This window comes from Python bivittatus, unplaced genomic scaffold (assembly GCF_059951505.1).
Source record: "Python bivittatus isolate LINGU-HERP-01145 unplaced genomic scaffold, Pbiv_v1 ctg000570_np1212, whole genome shotgun sequence".
Lineage (NCBI taxonomy): Eukaryota > Metazoa > Chordata > Lepidosauria > Squamata > Pythonidae > Python > Python bivittatus.
In genome coordinates, this window is record NW_028277097.1 from 24,892,754 (window position 1) to 24,912,263 (window position 19,510).

The 19,510-nt window shown below is 49.9% G+C and overlaps 1 protein-coding gene across 5 annotated transcripts in view; it reads left to right on the top strand.

Moving 5' to 3' along the window:
• The window catches only part of LOC103065994 (protein unc-13 homolog B), a 169,828-nt gene that overhangs the window by 114,862 nt on the left and 35,456 nt on the right, over positions 1 to 19,510 (top strand). For all 5 annotated transcript variants that reach the window (XM_088152678.1, XM_088152682.1, XM_088152679.1 and 2 more), the window contains 7 exons: positions 1,471 to 1,698; positions 1,802 to 1,943; positions 12,364 to 12,533; positions 13,994 to 14,109; positions 15,198 to 15,361; positions 16,494 to 16,644; positions 17,265 to 17,333. In XM_088152678.1, coding sequence (XP_088008804.1) covers positions 1,471 to 1,698; positions 1,802 to 1,943; positions 12,364 to 12,533; positions 13,994 to 14,109; positions 15,198 to 15,361; positions 16,494 to 16,644; positions 17,265 to 17,333 — 1,040 coding nt within the window. The remainder of the gene's footprint in view (positions 1 to 1,470; positions 1,699 to 1,801; positions 1,944 to 12,363; positions 12,534 to 13,993; positions 14,110 to 15,197; positions 15,362 to 16,493; positions 16,645 to 17,264; positions 17,334 to 19,510) is intronic.

Genomic DNA, 19,510 nt, shown 5'->3' on the forward strand with positions numbered 1-19,510 from the left:
GAGTTCAGGTGCTGGCTGACCTCAGGCTCCAAATGGCTTCAGCCAAAAGCCTCTGGTGTGTGCTGTCACGGCAAGAGATCTCCTTCAAAAGGGTTGGACTACACCTCCCAAATGCCGTCATGGCCAGGAATTAGGAGAGCTGCAGCCCAACATCACTGGAGAACACCGAGTTGGAGAAGACTATACAGTCCAGTAGCACGGCCCTACAAAAACTAAGAGTGGAGCCTGAAAATGTGTTGACCTAGAAAGTGAACATTTCAGAAGTTTGGTGGACTGGTGGCAGGTTGCCTGATGTCAGCCTTGCGAGGTAGTCCAAACAGGAAGCATGCCCAGATCAACTAATTCCATTTTATTTTAAGTTCACAGTAACAGAATCTTGCATATCTGAAAATACTTCAAGTGTGGGGATGGCTAGCCCCATAGAGGCCTGCTGTCTTTAGCCCCAGATTCTTTATCTTCTTGGACTCTCCTTTTCCTTTTTTTTTTAGTAATGTTTTGTAAATTTTGATGTTTTATGTATTTATATATATTTATGGTTTTAATGTTTTGTGTGAGTCGCCCGGAGTCCCCCATTGGGGGGAGATGGGCGGGGGAAGAAATTTAATAAATAAATAAATAATAAATAAATAAAATACAGGTGGTCCTTGATTTATGACTACTTGTTCAGCGACCATTCAAAATTACATGGCACTGAACGAGGAGAACTTATGACCAGTCCATGAAGTTGTGGCCATTCCCCGCACTCATGTGATCACCATTTGCAACCTTTCCTGCCAGCTTCCCACAAACAAAGTTAATGGGGAAGCCAGCAGGGAAGGTCACAAGTCACTCCTGTAAGTTGCTCCCGTTGCTTTTTCTCCCAAGGATCCCCATTATGGAGTATGAATGGGCCCACCTGCAGCCCCCGCCTGTGGACCCCGCTGGCCCACCCATGCTTCCCAGCACCTGCCTGGGACCCTCACCACCTGGCCTTGCCTAGCACCCACCTGCAGCACCCCACATGCACATTTCTGTGGCACCCATGCATCTCCCCATGCTCCTTGCCTGAGACTCCTGTATCTTCCCGCTTAATGACCCGCACAGTCCTGGGGTTACAATGGCACTGGAACTGCTGGGATTGCTGTTGCTAAGCGATGCAGTCACATGACATTGCACTTTACAACCGCATTGCTTAGTGGTGGCAATCCTGATCCCAGTTGCTGTCGTAATCCAACAACTAACTTACTTTTCTGCCCCACTACCTTTGTAGCCCAAGAAACTAGGGAGGTCCCTTCTGAGATGTTTGCCATGTCCACATTCCTTTTGCGGGCTCAGCTGCCTCTTATCTAACCGTTCCCCTGGCTGTGACCCTTCCCCCTGTCTCTCACATACCATTACACCTGGACAAAGGCAATTGAGCTGAACTTTGGATGCAGTGCCAAAAGGTCAGTCCATGTGACCCTGCAGTGCCCTCTCCTTCCACTTCCACAGGAGCAGCAGAGAAGAGTTCCAAGCACGGGGCTGAGGATCGTACCCAGAACATCATCATGGCCATGAAGGACCGCATGAAGATCCGAGAGCGGAACAAGCCAGAGATCTTCGACCTTATCCGAGATGTCTTCAGTGAGAGCAAGATGGCCCATGCGCAGCAAATTAAAATGGTAAAGCAGAGTGTTCTGGATGGGACCTCCAAGTGGTCGGCCAAAATCACCATCACAGGTGAGTGAGGAACCAGAGCCCTGCTGAAGCTCTCCCAGAGCCTGGCTCTGCTTCTGGAGCACTTCCTGATTTCCCCCTCCCCCCTTGCGCTGTCTCCCTGCAGTGGTTTGCGCCCAAGGCCTACAAGCCAAAGACAAGACCGGCTCTAGTGATCCGTACGTGACGGTCCAAGTGGGCAAAACAAAGAGGAGGACCAAAACCATTTTTGGGAATCTGAACCCCATCTGGGAAGAGAAATTCCATTTGTAAGTATTGGTGTAGCATGTGCCTTAGTGCTGTTTTATTTACTCCCTGAAAAAAAGGTTTTTTTGTACAGGTCAGTCAGAACAGTGGGGATTCCCTGTCACCTTACGAAGGGGCAGGGTAACTGGAACCTGGGAAATGAGGAAATTGAGAGTCACCACTGCATAAGACAATGTGCTCCAAGCAGCAGGCTCTACATTTGTTTTTTTATTCCTTTCATTTATATGGCCACCAAAGGGATAAGCAAATGGCTTTCTGAAAGGAGGGCACCTTTCCCACCTCCCAGACAAGGACATGGAGAGAAGGGAACCCAGACCATCCGTGCTGTGAATCCGGGCTCTGAGTCTGCCCCGCCAGGGCAGGAGTGGCTTCCTGCAGGTGGCCCCCATGACTTGTGCCTTGAGCTCTTCTCTTTGCCTCTTTGCTTGCAGCTCCGCCTCGCGCATGGATGAACATGCACCTTTCGCCTCTTCATTCTCTGGGGCAAGCTCGGTCCCTGCTGCTCCTTGGGCCCAGGGTGGCCCAGCCCCAGCCCAAAGGGTTGGGCGTCCTCAGAGCTTCAGAGGAGAAGCCAACCCAAGGCAGCCGCCAGGACGCTGGTGCCAAAGAGCAAGGGCAGGAGACAGGGGAGACCGGCTGTGTTGGGCAACGCCTGCCATGAGTGGCTGTAACGTTGCGTGTGTGATTCAGGAAACGGTCCTCTTTGGCCTTCCTTTGGGCGATTGCACCAGCCAATTTGGCTGCTTAATGCAGGTGCTCTGAGGATCAGATCTCTTCCTGCCTTCCTCCGGAGGCATATTATCAGCGGCTGATTGTGCTGACAGAAATTGGAGCCCCTAGGCTCTCTTCCTGGAGGTGGCAAATAAGGAGGCAATGTAATTAGGATAATGAACTCTCATTATGCCAAGATGGGCCAGGATAGTATTGCTGTGTCATGGGCCTTGCATGCAATGCTTAAAGAGTCCACTGTTTTTCTAGCCTTCTCAGTCACTCAAGGGCCTTCTGGAGCCAAGAGCATTTAAAGTTTGGCACCAGTGTGTTGCCCATGGTGGCAAAAATCCTAGCCACTCATACAGACAAATGGGATCAGAGCTAGCAGTGACCGATGAGGAAAGAGATCTTGGAGGGATGGGATATGGTTCAGTGCAGGCGTCTGCCCAGCATCGTCTGCTGTAAAAAAGGCCAACGACACGTCGGGGATAATAAGAAATGGTATTGAAAATAGAGATGCCAGTATTATGATGGCCTTAAACAAATCAGTGGTGCGACCTCATCTGGAATATTGTGTGCAGTTCTGGACATTGCACCTCAAAAAGGATATAGTGGAGCTAGAGAAGATTCAGAGGAGGAAATCTAAGGAAAGGTTGTGACATTGGGGGCTTTTTGGTCTAGAAAGGAGGTGAATGAGAGGGGACCTGATGGAGGTTTACAGAATTACGCATGTGTGGAGAAAGTGGACAAGGAGAAATATGGAACTAGAGGTTACCAATGGAATTGAATCATGGAAGAATCAGGATAGACAAAAGGAAATATTTTTTGTGCAAGGTGTAATTCAGCTTTGGAATGTGCTGGCTACCAACTCAGCTGGCTTCAAAAAAGGGCTGAATGAATTCATGGATGTCCTGGAGATTAGTGGCTATTAGCTTTGATGGCAGTGGGACTGGCTCTGAAGGCCATCTGCTGGAATTTGTGGGCTTCCTTGGGCAGTTGGGTGGCCCCTGTGAGAACAGACTGCTGGACTAGATGCGCCAACGATCCAATCCAGCAGGGCACTGCTTATGGTCTTATGGTCTGCATGCAAGTTCATAGAACACTAGAAGCGGAGAGCAATTTGGATGTTATTAGGAAGTTCAAGCATGAGGTGATCTTGGTCTTTAGGATACCAAAGTAATAAAAACTGGCCATTTCTTTGACTTCCTTGTTTAAAAAGAATGAGAGAGAAACACTGTTATCATCATTTATAAAATGTGCAGTCATTGTTGGGTTCCTAAGGTGCAAAATCTGTTTTCAGAGCCAGATACCAGCATTATGGAGCTTGGAATCCAGTCTCCAAAAGAGAGGTGAGATGGCGGCCTCTTTGCCTCAAACAGACAGCTCGAAGTTGCTCCATTGCATAGAAAAAACTCCTTGAAGACAAACGAATGTTGTTTTAGCCTGAGCTGTCAAAGTTGCTTCAGATGCCTGTGATAATTCTCCCTATATGTCAGCACACCCACAAGAAATGTAGTACTTGGCTTGAATATCAAATTATCTTATTGTAATCGCAGCAAGCCAAAGGACACGAAGAGCAGCTTCTTCTGGTCTGAAGAGTCCAGTCCGATGAATAGGCACACGGCAGGGTTGAATCCTGCACTTCTTCCTCCCAGCCTTCCGTTGCACAGGACTGGCAGCCACCCTTTCCTCAGGCTTAGCGCTCTGGCCATGGGCCTGGTGCTTTCACAGCAGGCTCCTCTGTCCCCAGTCTTGGCATCTTCCACTCTGACATCAACTTTTGTTGGCCACCTTCGGCTTCTGCAGGGGCTTGGCAGGTAGTTCTGGGAGAAGAGGTGCAGCGGTTTGTGGAGGGAAGAGGGGAGAGGGAAATAGAAAAGGTAGAGGTTGGGGGAACATAACGTAGGATTTGCAGATGGTGAACATTTCTTCCATTTATAAAATAATTGTAGTTACCGCTGTTGTTTTAACTTGAAATTAGAAACCAGCCAGCCCAGCCAAACCTTCTAGGAGAAGGAGCTCCAAAATCAAGCCTGGAAGAAGGCAACGGCAAACCACTTGTGTCTTGTTTCCAAGAACACTGCACGGACCCTTGAGTTTTCACGTGGTCTGAAGTAAACAACCAAATGCCAGATCGGTCTGTTGGCAAACTAAGAAACCAGAACTCCTGTTTCAAAGAGAGAGGAATCTAGCCCATTGCAGCACTTGGTCAGGAGAAGGGGGCACAATGCATTTAAACCTTAAGTTTCGGAATAAAAAGTGCTTGCATCTGATATACAGCAGTGGCTGGAATCCTTTCATTAAGGCTTCCTTCGTAGCTTTTCTGTGATAAATCTACTTATCTGAGCTGCTGTGTCCTTGGAAATCTTTTTCTGAAATTTTATTTTTTATTTTTGTACCACAAGCTGAAGAAAGCTGGCAGTATGTCAGACCAGTTTGGGTGCAAGTTGATGAGACACCCCACAGTTAGGAGGCACTCCTCTAGTTCTTGGGAAAGAACACTAAGCTTTCATGGACAGAGCTGGAAGTGATACTGTGGCCAGACCAAAGCCACAAGAAGAGTTCCTTCTTTCAAAGCTTGGCCTCGAAGAAGGACATGTAATTTGGCACAAGAAATCATGAATCAAGAACCATGGACCATGAACTGAGGGAACTAAATTGTACCCTTCAGGAATAAATGAAATTAAGTGGAAGTCAGGTGACTGGGACACTTTCAATCATAGGGTGTGATTCAGGGCATGAGATTATAGAAAGGAATGGAGAGGCAGAGATCCTCAAAAGGGCATTGCTAAGGATGTCTCAGCTACAGCCGAAACAACGGCAGGACCTTATCTGTTAGAACCTGGAGGATATCCCACAAAACATCAGTGTTACACAAATGTGTGTCTTTCCTAAAGATTTAGTGGTAGGACACATTGAGGAATTCTATGGCAAACGTCAAATTTATTAAATTTATAAGGCCGCCCAACTTTACAGTAACTCTTTACTACTAAACTACAAATGAATGTCTGGAAGAAAAGCAGCCATGAAAAGGCAATCACATATGCAGGACCTGCCACCCACTCTGACCCAAAGCCTGGGGAAGGAGCCAGGTGTTCAGAGCTCTTTTGAACACTGCCAGGGTGGGGCCCAGATACATCTCAGGGGGATGGTGCCCCAGAGGGCAGGTGCCGTGTCAGAGGAGGACTGTTCCGGGTCCCATCAAGGGACCTGCAGCGTGCTGACTCTGCCTGACTGTACAAGCTGGGCAGGAACCAAGGCAGACAGGCAGTCCTTCAGATAGCCAGGCCTATGCCGTGAAGGGCTGTATAGGTGAGCTGCGTCCGGAAATTGACTGGTAACCAGGGCAGGTCATGGAACAAAACTTAATGCCCATAGTTCCAACTGTGCTGCTGCATTCTGCACCAACTGTAGCTTTCAAGAGATTTTCAAGGATAACCCAATGTGGAGAGCATTGCGCGAGATGACCAGAGCATGAGTGACTGTCTGAAATCAACATGGGTGGTTTGAATGCAAAAGGTGGAGAAGTGGAAGAACCTGAAATTGCAGAAGATTTCGATTAGGCAAACGCAGTACTGTAGTGTAGACATTCTGCAAAAAGAACCTTTTGCTTATTGCCAGCACCTGTTTTGGGCAACATCAGTCTCTGCGTCAGGACATCACCAGATGTGCAACAGTGGAATCAAATAGGCTACACAGCAGAAGATGGAGAAATGCAGTCTACTCAGCCAGGAAACTTTGGATGCAACTTGTGGAACTTGCCCTAAATTATGAGTGCCTCGTGTACAGGTTCAGTGCATAACATTAAGAACAGTGGATCACTAGCAGGATTTTGTCATCCAAGGATACGCAGTCAGCATATAGGATCGACCTAAGGAGTTAAATTAAATACACTTAATGTATTCAAAAGAGAAGCTAAGAAGCTGTGGGAAGAGATAAGAGACCTGATGAAAACTGATTTGGAAGAAGTCTCAACATTTTGAAGTGTGGCTTTGGAGTTATCATGACACAGGGAAGGATGAAAACCATTGGCAACCATATGAATGGTAGATAACTTAATGTAGACTTTTAGCATTGTGCAAGAAAAGGACCAGGAATTATGTCTCTGTCAAGAACCTTAAAAATAGGGGGGAGGGGGGAACAAGAAAAAAGAGAGAGGAGAATCACAAAAATATTTACATTGAGAGCAAGTCTACATGGTCTGAAGACTGGGAAAGATAGTTTGGTGTGAACACTGCTGCTGATGGAGATGCAAGAGAATGCAAATTACTGGACCATTGCCCTAAATCCTTGGGCAAGCAAAGTTTTCTTTAAGATCTTCAAAGAAGAATAGAGGCACATATGGAGAGGGAAATTTTCAAAAGAGGCAGAGGGATCAAAGACTGAAGAGCTACCATCAGAAGGATAATGGAGAGAGCAAGAAGGATTATGGCAAGGCCTTTGTGTGCAAGGGCCCCAAATGTGGGCCATGTTAGGGCTTGTAAGTGATTATTCTTTTGAGGAACCTTTGCAATTAGCAGAAAGCGACTGAAAGTACTGCTTTTGGAGACTGAAAGAGTGTGTTCAGATACAGCAAGTATATTATAAGAATGACAACTGGAATCATAATATAATAGGCTGAAATTCTAGCAATTTGAGAAATGTGGGTAAATGTTAATCTGAAAGGAAAGAAGGGCTCATTATGAAAGTATCAATGGAAAGTGAAAGATTTAGGTTAATGTTAAATATTAAGAAGACAAGGGTAACATCAGCCAGCTTGCTCAGGGAACTCACCGTTGACACTGAAGGCGCGAAGGTGGCAAATTGACATTGCCTTGAGGCAGTGATCAGCAAGGAGAAGTTCAGAGACTAGACCATTAAGGAAAAAGGCTTGCTTGGCATGATTGAGGGAAGTCGAAGGGAAGATGTGGAAAGCACGGGTGGAGAGAGTGAGAAATCACAGGATTGGTCTTGGAAGAGCCTCAGGGTATTGCTGGCAACAGGTCAAGGTAGCAATCGCTGGATCACACAATTGCTGGGCGTTACCCTTCCTCAGTAGCGCCTAGCAAGCTCAATTCCCATTCAGAATTTTTGCTGGGCCCCTGATCTAGGAGAGCACATACGGTACAGAAAATACCTGGCACGAGTCTTCCTGGGTTGGGTGACAGAACCAGAGGGTTGCCTTGTGTTTCTAAGAATTCCACTGGGCTCCCGCCAGACACTCGTGGCAGAGGTTTAGAAGAACTGTTTGAAAAATCTGAGCTGTTTCATCCTCTAGGTATGCCTCAACAGGGATTGAGTCAGCATCTCTCAGCACCTCATCTCTTTCTGAGCTTTAGCTTTTCTGACAGAATTCCTACAGTCTCTGGAGATGGCCTTGTTCCTCTTCCTCTTGCACATCTCTTTTTCTACAGCATTTTAGAGAGCTCTGCATGTGTGCTTCCTGGCCTCTTTAGTAGATTTCTGTCATTTTTCCTCCTCATGGGAATCACTTGCTCATTTTGTTTGGTTTGCTCAGTATCTCGTTTTGCAAGATTTCCCATTGTATCTCTTTAAGGAGTTGAAACCATTGGATCCAACCTACCTTCCTTTAGAGTTCACCAACATTTGCTCTTCGGTTGTTTCTCCTCCAGATATCACAAAGTCAGGGACAACATGGTCATCTTCCCCCAAGTCCCAGTTACCATCACTTCTTCAACCTATTCCTGCGTTAGGTCCAGGATAGCAGTTCCCCTTGCTCTTTCTTCCACTTTCTGACAAATGAAGTTGTCAGCAAGAGAGGACCGGAAGGTGTTGGGCTTGGCAGTGTCAGATTCTCAGCAGATGTCGGGGTGATTGAAATCCCCCCTTATCACTCTTGCACGCCTCTCTGAAAGCCTGGTCATCTGATGCAGAAAGACCTCTTCTGTGTCTTCTGCCTGCCCAGATGGTCTGTAATAACCTCCCACAGCGGTATCATTTTTGTTTCTCGCTCTTTCTATTCCTACCAAATGCTTTCAACAGGGTTTCCGTGCTCCGATTCCTGAATGTAAGTGCAAGTATTTCTATTTCTTTATGCACAGTGCAACACTCCCACCCTTTCTACAGGGGCTGTTGCTTCTGGATCAGTTGTAGCCTTCCCGTGCTATGTGCCAAGCGTCAGTACTCTCACACCAAGTTTTAGTGATGCCCACTACATCATGTTGGCCTTCCTGAATTATGTTTTCTAGTTCTCCCTGCTTATTTCCTATGCTTTGTGCAGAGGTGTAGAAACATCTAAGGTTTTAATTGGCACCACCTAGACCAAGGTTACAGAGCTCTCAGCACCTGGATTGTTTTTCCCCTTCAGAATTCAGTTCATCTCCCAGATTACCAAGACAGAGACTTTCTTTTTGTTGCACGAGGCTCTATGTGAACTGGTTAGGAGGCCGTTCTCTTCGCTGATAATGGGGAAAGTCCAGCTGGCTAGAGAATGACTCTCTCCAGTTCCAAAAATACCATTGCAGGCACACCTCTTCTTTCTCAGCCGAGGGCTGGTTTTCTTTCCTCCATGGCGGCCTAAGATACTTCTACAGTGTTCAGCTAGCTGTCAGTCAGTCATTCTCCAGAGGGAGGGAGGGCCTGGTACTGGTGCCTCCTGGTCCTCCTGCTTCTTGGGTTGTACCTTCCCAGGTGTTGTCCCTGCCAAAGGGATTTTCTTCTCTGTGGTTTTTTTCACTTTTCTGCCATCCTGGGAGCTTCACCTGTCCCGTCCAGGAAACTCTCGTTCTCCCTGATGCGTTTCAGTGGAAAAACTCTCCTCCTTCATTTTCTCCTTCAAGAAGGACACAAGCTTGCCCTTTCAGCAGAGATAGTTTGATTCCCCTTCAGGCAGCAAGACAAACATCACACATCCCTGCAGATCACCAGGATACCTCCCTCACTGTCCGTGTTGGCTTGGACTCCCCTCCCTGTTTGTGCTGGGGTTGCAAGTTCCCAGCAGTAGCCTGGACTGTCCAGGGATTGGATGCCTGCTTGGTCTCATACTGTCCAATGCCATGGCTGATTGGCAACTTCAGCCTCCCCTGCACTCCCAGGTCCTTACAATTCCTTCTCCTTCAACAGGGCATGGACCTGGGCAGGCCTTCTAATGAGGATACCCTTGAATCAACAACTGCCATAAGTTCAGCTATGGAGATAGTTTGGCACCTGCTACAGGGCTTGGGCTTAGCTGATGGGGAAAAGCTATGGTGGCTCTTGAAGTTGCTCTTGAAGCCACTGGCAGTTCCCCAGGCTGGATTGTGGCCCTCAGCATCATCTCTGCTTTTCAGCCCCAGAGATCTAAGAGGTCAGAGCCCATTTCTGTGGGGCCCTACAGAACATGGAAAGCACCCAAAAGGCTGGCCTGCTGGGGGCTGGAGCTGGGCTGCTGAGATGTGGGCACGGTCCCAGACATTGGTGCATGCCATTCTATTGAGAGCAAACCCTAAACGGCTCACTGGGGAATTTTGATTGTGTGTGCCATCAAGTCAGTGTCGACTCCCAGCAACTACATCAATAAACCGTCTCCAGGATAGCAGGGAATAATCATGCCTAAACACCCAATGGCAAGAGATGCTAATTGGCTGCATCTTACAGGGAAGATTGCAGAGTTAGCGGACACTTCCAAACGTCTCCAGTGCAGATAACCATCCAACTGGCATGTGGGGTGTGACAGTGAGCAGAGCTGCCTCCATCTCAACCTGATGTTGATTATCTGCTGCAAAGGAGCATCTCTTATCTTCTCAGCTTGGATAAACATTGGCAGGAGGATCTGAATTCTTCACAAGGAATTAGGGGAGCTGGAAGAACTCCTGGCATTCTCCTGCCCTTCCAGAATCTTCCCATCTCACCCTTTTTTCTCACATACCTCCACCAGTGAAATTAAACAGGGGGGTGGGGTGGGGTCTCTGTTCCCTTTTGCTGGGATCCCCCCCCAGTAGCTTGGGTGGGGATGTGGAATGCACGGCTTTGCAAATTCCTGGAATGCCTGAGTCCTTTCCCCAAATTTATTTTTATTTATTTTCTTTAAACAATTTACACGGTCACCCATCTTGTTCTCACCACTCTGGGTTGCCTAACAATACATCAAGGACCAGTCCAGAGATCAGGGCTACTCTTGGGCAGCAAGGCTGGAGGAGGTGCACGTCCAAGGTGCTGGGGAGCCTCTGTTCAATAGGAGAGGGATGTCCTGAGCTTCCAGCTGCATTCGGTTTCCATTAGTCCTGCTTTTTTAGAGGTGCGTTTATGAGATGAAATATGTGGCACTGAAGCAGTTCCAGAATCTTTTCTCTGTGCCTTTCTTCAAGCAGAGCAGAGTCCCTTGATTTCTGTCAGAAGGTGGTAGGGATGGTGGCAGATTCTTAAGTGCTTGTGCATATGAGTTTGTGGGCTTCTTCTGTGTCTCAGGTTTCCCCCATCTTTTCAGAGTGCTTTAGCCATAAAATGGCCAAATTGGTGCCACAAGCTCCAGGTAGCTGGGAGGAGCAGGGCCTGGGCAAAGAGAAGACTAAATGGAACTCATTTTCCAGAAGAGCTTCCAAGGTCTTCTGTTGGACCTGGTTGAGGCATGCCTTGGACAGAGTTTAAAAGGAGCCAGTTAATGCCTCCTGAGTTACAGTGGCTGGCAATGGGAGGGCAGGGGAGGGCTGATGGGTAGCGGGGGGGGGGGGGGGAATGCCACTGGTTTTGCCACAGCTCTGATTGACAAGGCTTAGTACGCTGCGTGTGACCCACTTTTCGACTTGCTTTGTCATGTTATTTGGGTTGCTTGGCAACAGACAGCACCTTCTTAAAAAGGCTAAGAGGGGCCCTGCTGAGACCAGGTGTTCCTGCTGCATGTCCACAGAGGCGCTGGACTTCAGTCCAGCCTCTGCCTCATTCTTCAGGAGACCTGGTGGGCTGCGGGGCGTGGCCCCGTTTCCCTGTCCTGGCCCTGTAGAAGCAGCTTGCCTCCCTTGGCCCCAGAGAGACTTGAGAATGTCTCCCCCACAGGGAGCACCTGGAAAGCAGCTTTCCCTAAGAATCGCCAAGCTGCTCCTTTCTCTCCAGGTGCATCCCCGGAAGCAGCCACACAAGGGCAGAGTTCTTGGGTATGGTAGTGTCATTTTTTATATGAACTCAAGCCAAGCCATGGGGCTTTCTCTTCCATCTTCTCCAGGTTTCTGCCAAGATCATGCAGAGACCTGGGAAGCAGCCGCCAGGTTTAAATCCAAGATGGTACAGTGGGGGAAATGTTGGTTTAGGACTGGGAGCCCCAGGTTCACTTCCATCTTCAGCCACTGAAGCTCCCTGGGTGGCTTTCTTAAGTAGGACTGGGTGATCTCAGCCCAGCCCACCTGCCAGTTTTGGTGACAACCCAGCTGTGCAAGGGCCTTGTGACCCTGCAGATGGTGGGCCTAGGAAAGCCTTGCCCTTCCCAGTTGGTGGCTTTCTTTCCACTCTGCCCGGGACCCTCATAGCACAGGAGGCTAGTAGTCTTTGCAGGCCTTTTACCCTCCTGCTCTCAGCTGTCCTTGCCTGAGAAATGGGACTCCAAGACCTGAGAAGCTGCAAGCTGCTGAGCCTAAAGGGGCCTGGAGCACTTGAGGGCTGTGCTGGGCGGGAGGGTGCCTGCCTGCCTCTTGCTGCCTTTGAACCTAATCAGGAAGGAGCAGAAAACCTGGCTGCCCACCCCCCCCCTCACCCCCCCGCCGGATGGCCTTCAGGCTCTGCTTTCCCTTGGCCCCTTTGCAGCGAGTGCCACAACTCCTCGGATAGAATCAAAGTGCGGGTCTGGGACGAAGACGACGACATCAAGTCCCGAGTCAAGCAGCGGCTGAAGCGGGAGTCTGACGACTTTTTGGGGCAGACCATCATTGAAGTCCGGACGCTGAGCGGAGAGATGGATGTTTGGTACAACCTTGGTAAGTTGTTCCTGTGGGCAGCGTTTCATTTCAGGGGAAAGAGTCAAAAAGCTTCACAGAAGAAAGTGGTGGCAAATCAGTGTGGGGCTATGTCCACAAAGGATCCTGGAGTCAAGCTCAGCTCGAGGGGTCCTTGACTGGAGTGGCTTAACTGAGAAGCAAAAAGGGACAGAGGTGGAGTCTGGAGGATCAGAGGGTGCCTCGTCAAATGCTGAGATGGTGCAAGTTGGTCCCCCCTTTACAGAGAGCCCCTTACTGTTCTGGACCTCAGGGCAGGAAATCTCCTGGCTGGAGTCAGAAAAGCAGCCTGGCTGGAAGGAGGCGAGAGAGTTTCAAGGGGAGGGGAGGGTCTCCTTAAAGAAGAAAGCTGAAGACTACTTGGCCCAGGGAGCCCCCTTGCAGACCCGGCAGCCCAGGAAGCTGGGATGCCCTCCCCTCCCCTTCGGCTCTCCTGCCCCAAGTGCTGCCCACGGGGCCTCTTGGCCTGTGGGGCATGTGGGTTTGAAGCACAGCCGGGGAGCGTGCCCAGTGTCCATTTTTGTCTTCATCACCTTAAGCGAGACCTGACCTTTTAAAAGCCCTTCTGTGTCTCAATGCCTTATGTGAGTTTGCGTGTGTTTGACACTGCTCAGTAGCCCTCCCGAAGCACTTTGGCAAGGGCCTTGATCAAAAAATGTGTTCTGGGAAATCTCCCTTGGAAAGGGAGCAAGTTTTAACATTTTGCGTAGAGCTGCTGGAGCCTATCCAGAGAAGTGCACCTCCCCAACTTGGTGTCCTTCAGCTGCAGTTATGCACAGCCAGCGGCCATGCTGGTCATGGAGATGGGAGGCAGACTCCTTCCCCTTCTAGGGACCCCTGGTTGGGAAAGGCTGCTGGAACGGATCGCTACCCCCTTTCCTGCAAGAAAGAGGGCCCACGGCCTCCAGAGTGAGCTTGAGCAGGGTTAGGCCACTGTTGTGGCAGCCTATGCCAGGCATCTCTCCTGGCCTCCTCGTGGGCTCTCTGGGCTTGTGGTGGGAGGAGAAGAGAGCTGTCCTCCCAGCAGGTGCAGGCAGAGCAAGAGGGCTGCCGCGAGCATCGTCCTGTCCCAGTCCTCCAAAGGCAAAGCTGGAGGAGGAGCTTGGGTTTCTGAAGGACTCGTTCTTTTCAAGCCTCACACCCACAAGGGCACAGGGGACGCAGCATCCTTCTTGTGGGCCAGCCGCATCTTTCTGCCCCCCTTGCCATAGCAGGGGCACCTTCAGCAGAGCAGGCCTGGAGCCCATGTGCTCCTTGCTGCCAGTGGGTCTGCAGCGGCAGGCCGGTCTCCTGAAACGGGGAGAGTAAGGGCTGTGTGCTCCGCCCCAAAACCTGTGTGTGGGCAGGTGGCGGGCCTTTCTTGGGCCGTATCTTCCTCTTAGTCTTTGCTACGGGGGCCTCCTGGCTGGTGGGGATGAGAACATGATGGGTTTTCCTTCCAGAAAAAAGGACAGACAAATCTGCAGTGTCGGGTGCCATTCGACTACAGATCAGTGTGGAGATCAAAGGGGAAGAGAAGGTGGCTCCTTATCACGTCCAGTACACCTGCCTTCATGAGGTAGGCACGACAGCCGGTGGAGCCCTCTTTCCCAAAGGAAACCCCCACGTGGTGAATTCCACTTTGCTGAGTAAGCGTCCTCCAGTTTTGAAAATTCGGGTCTCTGCCTTGGTCCCCTTTTGCTCGTCGCAGCTTTAATGAGGGAAAGCTTTGCTGAGCAGGCTCGAAGCACGGAGACGCTGGTTGGTTCCTGCATGGGTGGTTCAGGGTGGCGACCAGATAATTCCCTTCCGTTAGTGCAAGCACAATCCCTGTGGGTTTGTCACTCTGGCCGGTCATGGGCCATCCTGTCCAGAAAAGCCAAGGTTATCGGTCCGATGCCTGTTTAATGCACAGAGACGTAGCTTTGGGCTGCCTCACCTCTGCGGTAAAGCAACGCCCTGGTTCTGGCCGTGCTGCTCAGCTGCAGCTCTTTAAAGAAGGGGAGATTCTCTTCTCATGGTGGAGGAAGGACGGACAGACATGTTCTAAAAGCTCAGACAAAGAGCCGGAGAGAAGGCAGAGCAGAATCCATTGGATGCCAATTTTGTGTATTTAAAGAAGGTCTGGCTGAAAGTGCTCCACCACCATCCTCGCCACCCCCACCCCGCCCCACCCTGGTGCATCTGTTCAGTGGTCAAAGCTCAAGAGCAGATGAAATCTGTTCAGGGAGCCTGACCAGCTAGGAGCTCAAAGAGGTTCCAGTCAGCAGGGGTGTCATGAGGAGATCCCTGGCTTAACCGTGGCGACACCCCAAAAGTAGGGGATTGATCAATGGCCAACAAAGCCACATGAGTGGCTCTAGTGACGGCCCAGAAGTGGTAGCAAAATCAATAAGCTTTGGAAGAGAACCACAAAGATGGTAAAGAGCAGTACGTGCAAATGGGGTGGGAAAGGGGGAGGGGAGCAATCTGAATGTTGATTTCCAGGTATTTCAGAGCACAGCAGGCAGCCTTCCTCCTCCTCTTCTTCCACCTGAATCCACAGTAGGTGACTATGCCAGGCTTATCTCTGTGTGTCCCCTCGGCCTTGCCTTGGTTCTTTGGCCAGAGGCAGCAGGTCACTTTTTTGAGAACCTCTTTGGGGTTGTCTATATGTTTCCGTTCCAGAACCTCTTCCACCACCTCACAGATGTCCAAGGAAATGGGGTGGTGAAGATCCCTGATGCCAAAGGAGATGATGCCTGGAAGGTTTACTTTGAGGAGACAGGCCAGGAGATAGTGGACGAATTTGCCATGCGCTACGGAATTGAGTCCATTTACCAAGCCATGACGTGAGTCCCTGACTTACACCGAGCCCTTCGCCTTAGCCCCGGATGCTGCTTGTGGATGCAGTGAAGTCAGCCCGAGGCCAGGGCGAGGTCCTCAGAATTCTGGAGGCTGGAGACCCGTCAGACGTTCTGTGCAAACACCTCCTGCTTGAGCTCTGCTGCTGGTCGATGCAGAATAGGTGGAAAGGACGGCCTTTCTCACCCTGGCTCCAGATGACCCTTTGCCCCCTCTGGAGCTGCAGGAGAATAGCGCTGCCGAGAGAGAGTAGAGAGCACAAGGGACTTTTCTTCCTCTTGCGGCTGGCTGCAGGGTTCCCGTTTTGCAGACCCCCTTAATTCCTTTGGGCTCATCCTGCCATCCTCAAGAAGAAAGTGGCCGTCTTTGTGTTTTCTCACTTCACTGCTTTCCAGAAAGTGCAAAGAAGAAAAGCCAAAACGCTACACTCCTAAAATGGTTTCACTGGCATTTGGGCCGGGGGGTGATTAAAGTCAGCAGTCAAAGGGAAAAAGCAAGGTGGATAAGGGAAGATAGTACTTAGAAAGGAACTGCACTGCGAGATGCATCAGGAGAGAGCCACGCCCTCATTAACAGAGCTGGCACTACCAGGCACAGTAGGGGGGAAGGTGTAGGGGAGCTGTCACTGTTTTTGACTGGGCCCCTGGCTGGCAGCAGCTTGTGCTCTGACGCAGCCTCGCTGAAGCTCTTGGCTTGCTCCTCCCGCCAGAGGCAGCGTCCTGGAAGGAAGGCTGAGGCTGGCGGCAGGGCCAGAGAGACGGGTCCTAGAGCTGCTTTATGGCTTCTGCACGCTGTCCAAGAGACCGTAAAGTCTAGCAGGGGTAGGTGCTAGACCCTAGGAAGGTCTCACTCCCCTGCATATGCTCAGAGCTTGCTTTCTGTCAGAAGCAGCAGAAGCTGTCACAGCTGCAGCCTGCAGTTGTTAGGTGGAAGCTGGCTTCAGATCGCTGAGTTTGGGGCAGGCCTCCTGTTGCTCTGCCGATGGGGGAGGGGAGGGGCAGGGGGCTACAGACCATTCTGCGTGGGAGCAGGGGGCTGTTTGAAGAAGCCACCCCATATTCTTGCTTCCTCGCAATGTGCCTTCCTCTGCCTGATGACCCTTTGCCTCTGCTTTTCCAGGCATTTTGCGTGTCTTTCGTCCAAATATATGTGTCCCGGAGTGCCAGCCGTTATGAGCACCTTGCTGGCAAACATCAATGCTTACTATGCACACACCACAGCCTCCACCCATGTCTCCGCCTCCGATCGGTTCTCTGCCTCAAACTTTGGGGTAAGTTTCACTCCCTGCTTTCTGGATCCTGCTCGCTGTTCAGCATAGACCAGGGACTCTTTCTGTGGACGGGAGGAATCTGTGGCTTCTTCTACCCCGTGGGTTACTGAGTGATAACAGAGGTTTGCTGGTGAGATGCCAGGGGACTTCTGGGCTGAACTGGGTAAATTAATGAGGGGGCCGGCAGTTAAGTGGATGTTGGTGATACATGCCCAATAATTTAGCAGCCCAGAATGCCCATCGAGTTGTCCTTCGGTTTAAAGCAGAAAAGAAAGCCAGGCTTTCTGCGCAGCAGCATCCAACGTCCCTTCTGTGACTCTGGGGTGCGGAAAGTACATTTGACACCTTCCAAGATCACTCAGGAGTAGGGTGCCCCACACTTGTGTGAGGCTGGATTAGGCAACTGAAGGGGTGGAAGAATTGGCCTTTCAATCTGCAGAAGTGTGTTGCATACATGGAATTGAATTTGCACTCAAAAGTTGCCAATATTTTCACCTCATTTGTGACACCCAGAGATGCAGGAAAGAGATGTGGGAGACCCATTTTTCAAGCCCTCACAAGAAATAGCCACAGATCCCTTTTAAGTTGACGTATGGTCTCTTTTCTCCTGCTGCTAACAGAAAGAAAGATTTGTGAAGCTCCTGGACCAGCTGCACAATTCTCTCCGAATTGACCTGTCGATGTACAGGGTAGGTACCATACCTGGAATGTAGTATTTCTCTGTAGCATTTATAAAAAGACTGTTCTTGACTTTACTGCCATGAACTTTCTTCAGTTGGCCCCTGTTGCAGCGAGGGGGCAAGATCCCTGTACTGCCATTAGCCAGTGTAGACCTGGAGCTGGGCTTTCTGGCTCCCAGGAGCTCCCCGGCTCACACAGCACATTGTGTGGAGTTCTACTACCAAGTGATGTGCTTCATTGACTGCTAGGCATGTTGCTGCTTTTGATCTGTTAAAGTCTTGGATAAAGAGGTAGAGGGAATATTTATCTATTTATACAAATTATTCAGGATAACTAATAGGTAGAATCGGGGTGGGGAACACTGGGTGGGTCCATCCTACTGGCCTTGTGGAGACCCTTCAGAGGCCACCCAGTAAGTAACATCCTGAGAAAGGGCATGGTTGAAATCTTGGAGTCCCTTTTTCAGGGAATAAATAGGGTTCAGAAGCAAATCACAACTATTCCTGCATATAACCACCATCACCCATTGTGGGAATTTGTATGTGTGTAGTGCACGTGCATAAAAACAAACATTTGGTCCTGAGTCCTCTGCTCTTCAGTATTTTATTAACGATCTGGAGGAAGAAAAGAAAGGAGTGCTTATCAAATTTGCAGATGACCTAGCAGACAGAAAAGTAGTTCTTGTGCAGAAGAACCTGCACTAGGAGTTGACTGCAAAATCTGGAAGTATGCTGTGGTTGACTGCAAAATCCAGTGTGATGTGGCTACAAAAAAGCAAATGCAACAGAAGGGTATTTTCCACATCCTAGAAAGGAGTCATTCCGCTTTATTCTGCTTTGATCAGGAGTTCAAGTCCTGTGGACATTCCTAGGCACCTCATTTAAAGAAGAGTTCAGTGAAACTGGAAAAGGTTCAGGGAAGGGCAGCAAGGCTGGTCAGAGGACCAGAAACTCTGTCCTGTCAGGAGAGATTGAAGGAGCTGGAAGTTCAGCTTTGAGAAGAGGCAGCTGAGGAGCAATATGGTAGCTCCCCGCCTTTTTTTTTAACATAGGCCAGAACAAGTTGCTTGTTTGTGACAACCTGCAGTTGGATAGCACTGTATATGTGTGCTGGTTTATGGAAATGTGGCTTAAGAGGGGAGTAGGAAGCTACCAGCCCTGAGGTCTGTGGTGGAGGCATCAGGGAAACATCAGGCAGATGCTTCCAGGAGGCTGGAGAACGTCAGCCTTGGGGGACACCCCAGGAGAGTGAGCTCTCAACTTCAGATTCTGGGTGTGGCCTGCTCAGGGAGCAGTTGTGCAGCCTTGGAGGAGATTACTGATCCAACATGCAGATCAGCTGTGCTGAGGCAGTGGCAAGGTTGGTGAAACCTTGCTGGTTTCATGGTGGTGGAGATGGGAACTGGTGGTACAACAGTAGCCACAGCTACCTGGGAATGTGACGAGGTGCCAAGAAAGAACACCAGTGGGATTGGGACTGGAAGAGCAGTAGTGTTGGCCAGGCCTTGCTGGGTTTTCGACCCCTTATATGAATTTTGGACAGTGGTGTAAGAGAACATCAGCTACTCGGTTTATTTGCCGGTTTTGGCATGCTCTCAACACTTGGCATATCCTAGATCAGATGGAGCATGGGAAGAGGGGATGGAGGTTGAGGTTAACCTTGGACTGGAAATAGTATAGGTGGGGATGAACTGGTTCTCTTGGTGAAAGGTGGGGAGGGCAGTGGCACTCCATGCAGCCTACTGGGGCCCATGGGGGGTGGATGCCTTGGCCCCCAGTTGAGTGGGTTCCCAGTTGAGGGGAGTGTTTATGGGAAGTGGAGGTATGGGCCTGGCCAGAACTTCTCAGTTGTGGTGGGAAGAGGAGGTGTTACAGGAAATGGGGCGAACTGCTCGTGGAGAATGCATATTTGGTGTTTGGTTCTAGTTCTGCCTTCCAGAACTGCCTTCTACTCATGGACTCAGCCCTGGTGCCTGGTCATGGGAACCTCAGTGGCCTAGGTCAACCTGAGATAAAGCCCTCCTCATACATGATCTTCTGAGGGATGAGAGGGCTGGCCTGATATCCATAACCAAGACCAGGGTGGGCACTGAGGTGACTGTACCCCTCTAGAAGATGTGCACACTTGGGTTTCAAGTGTGGCACCAGCCATGACTCCAGTGTAGGCACATTAGAGTGGCTATTAT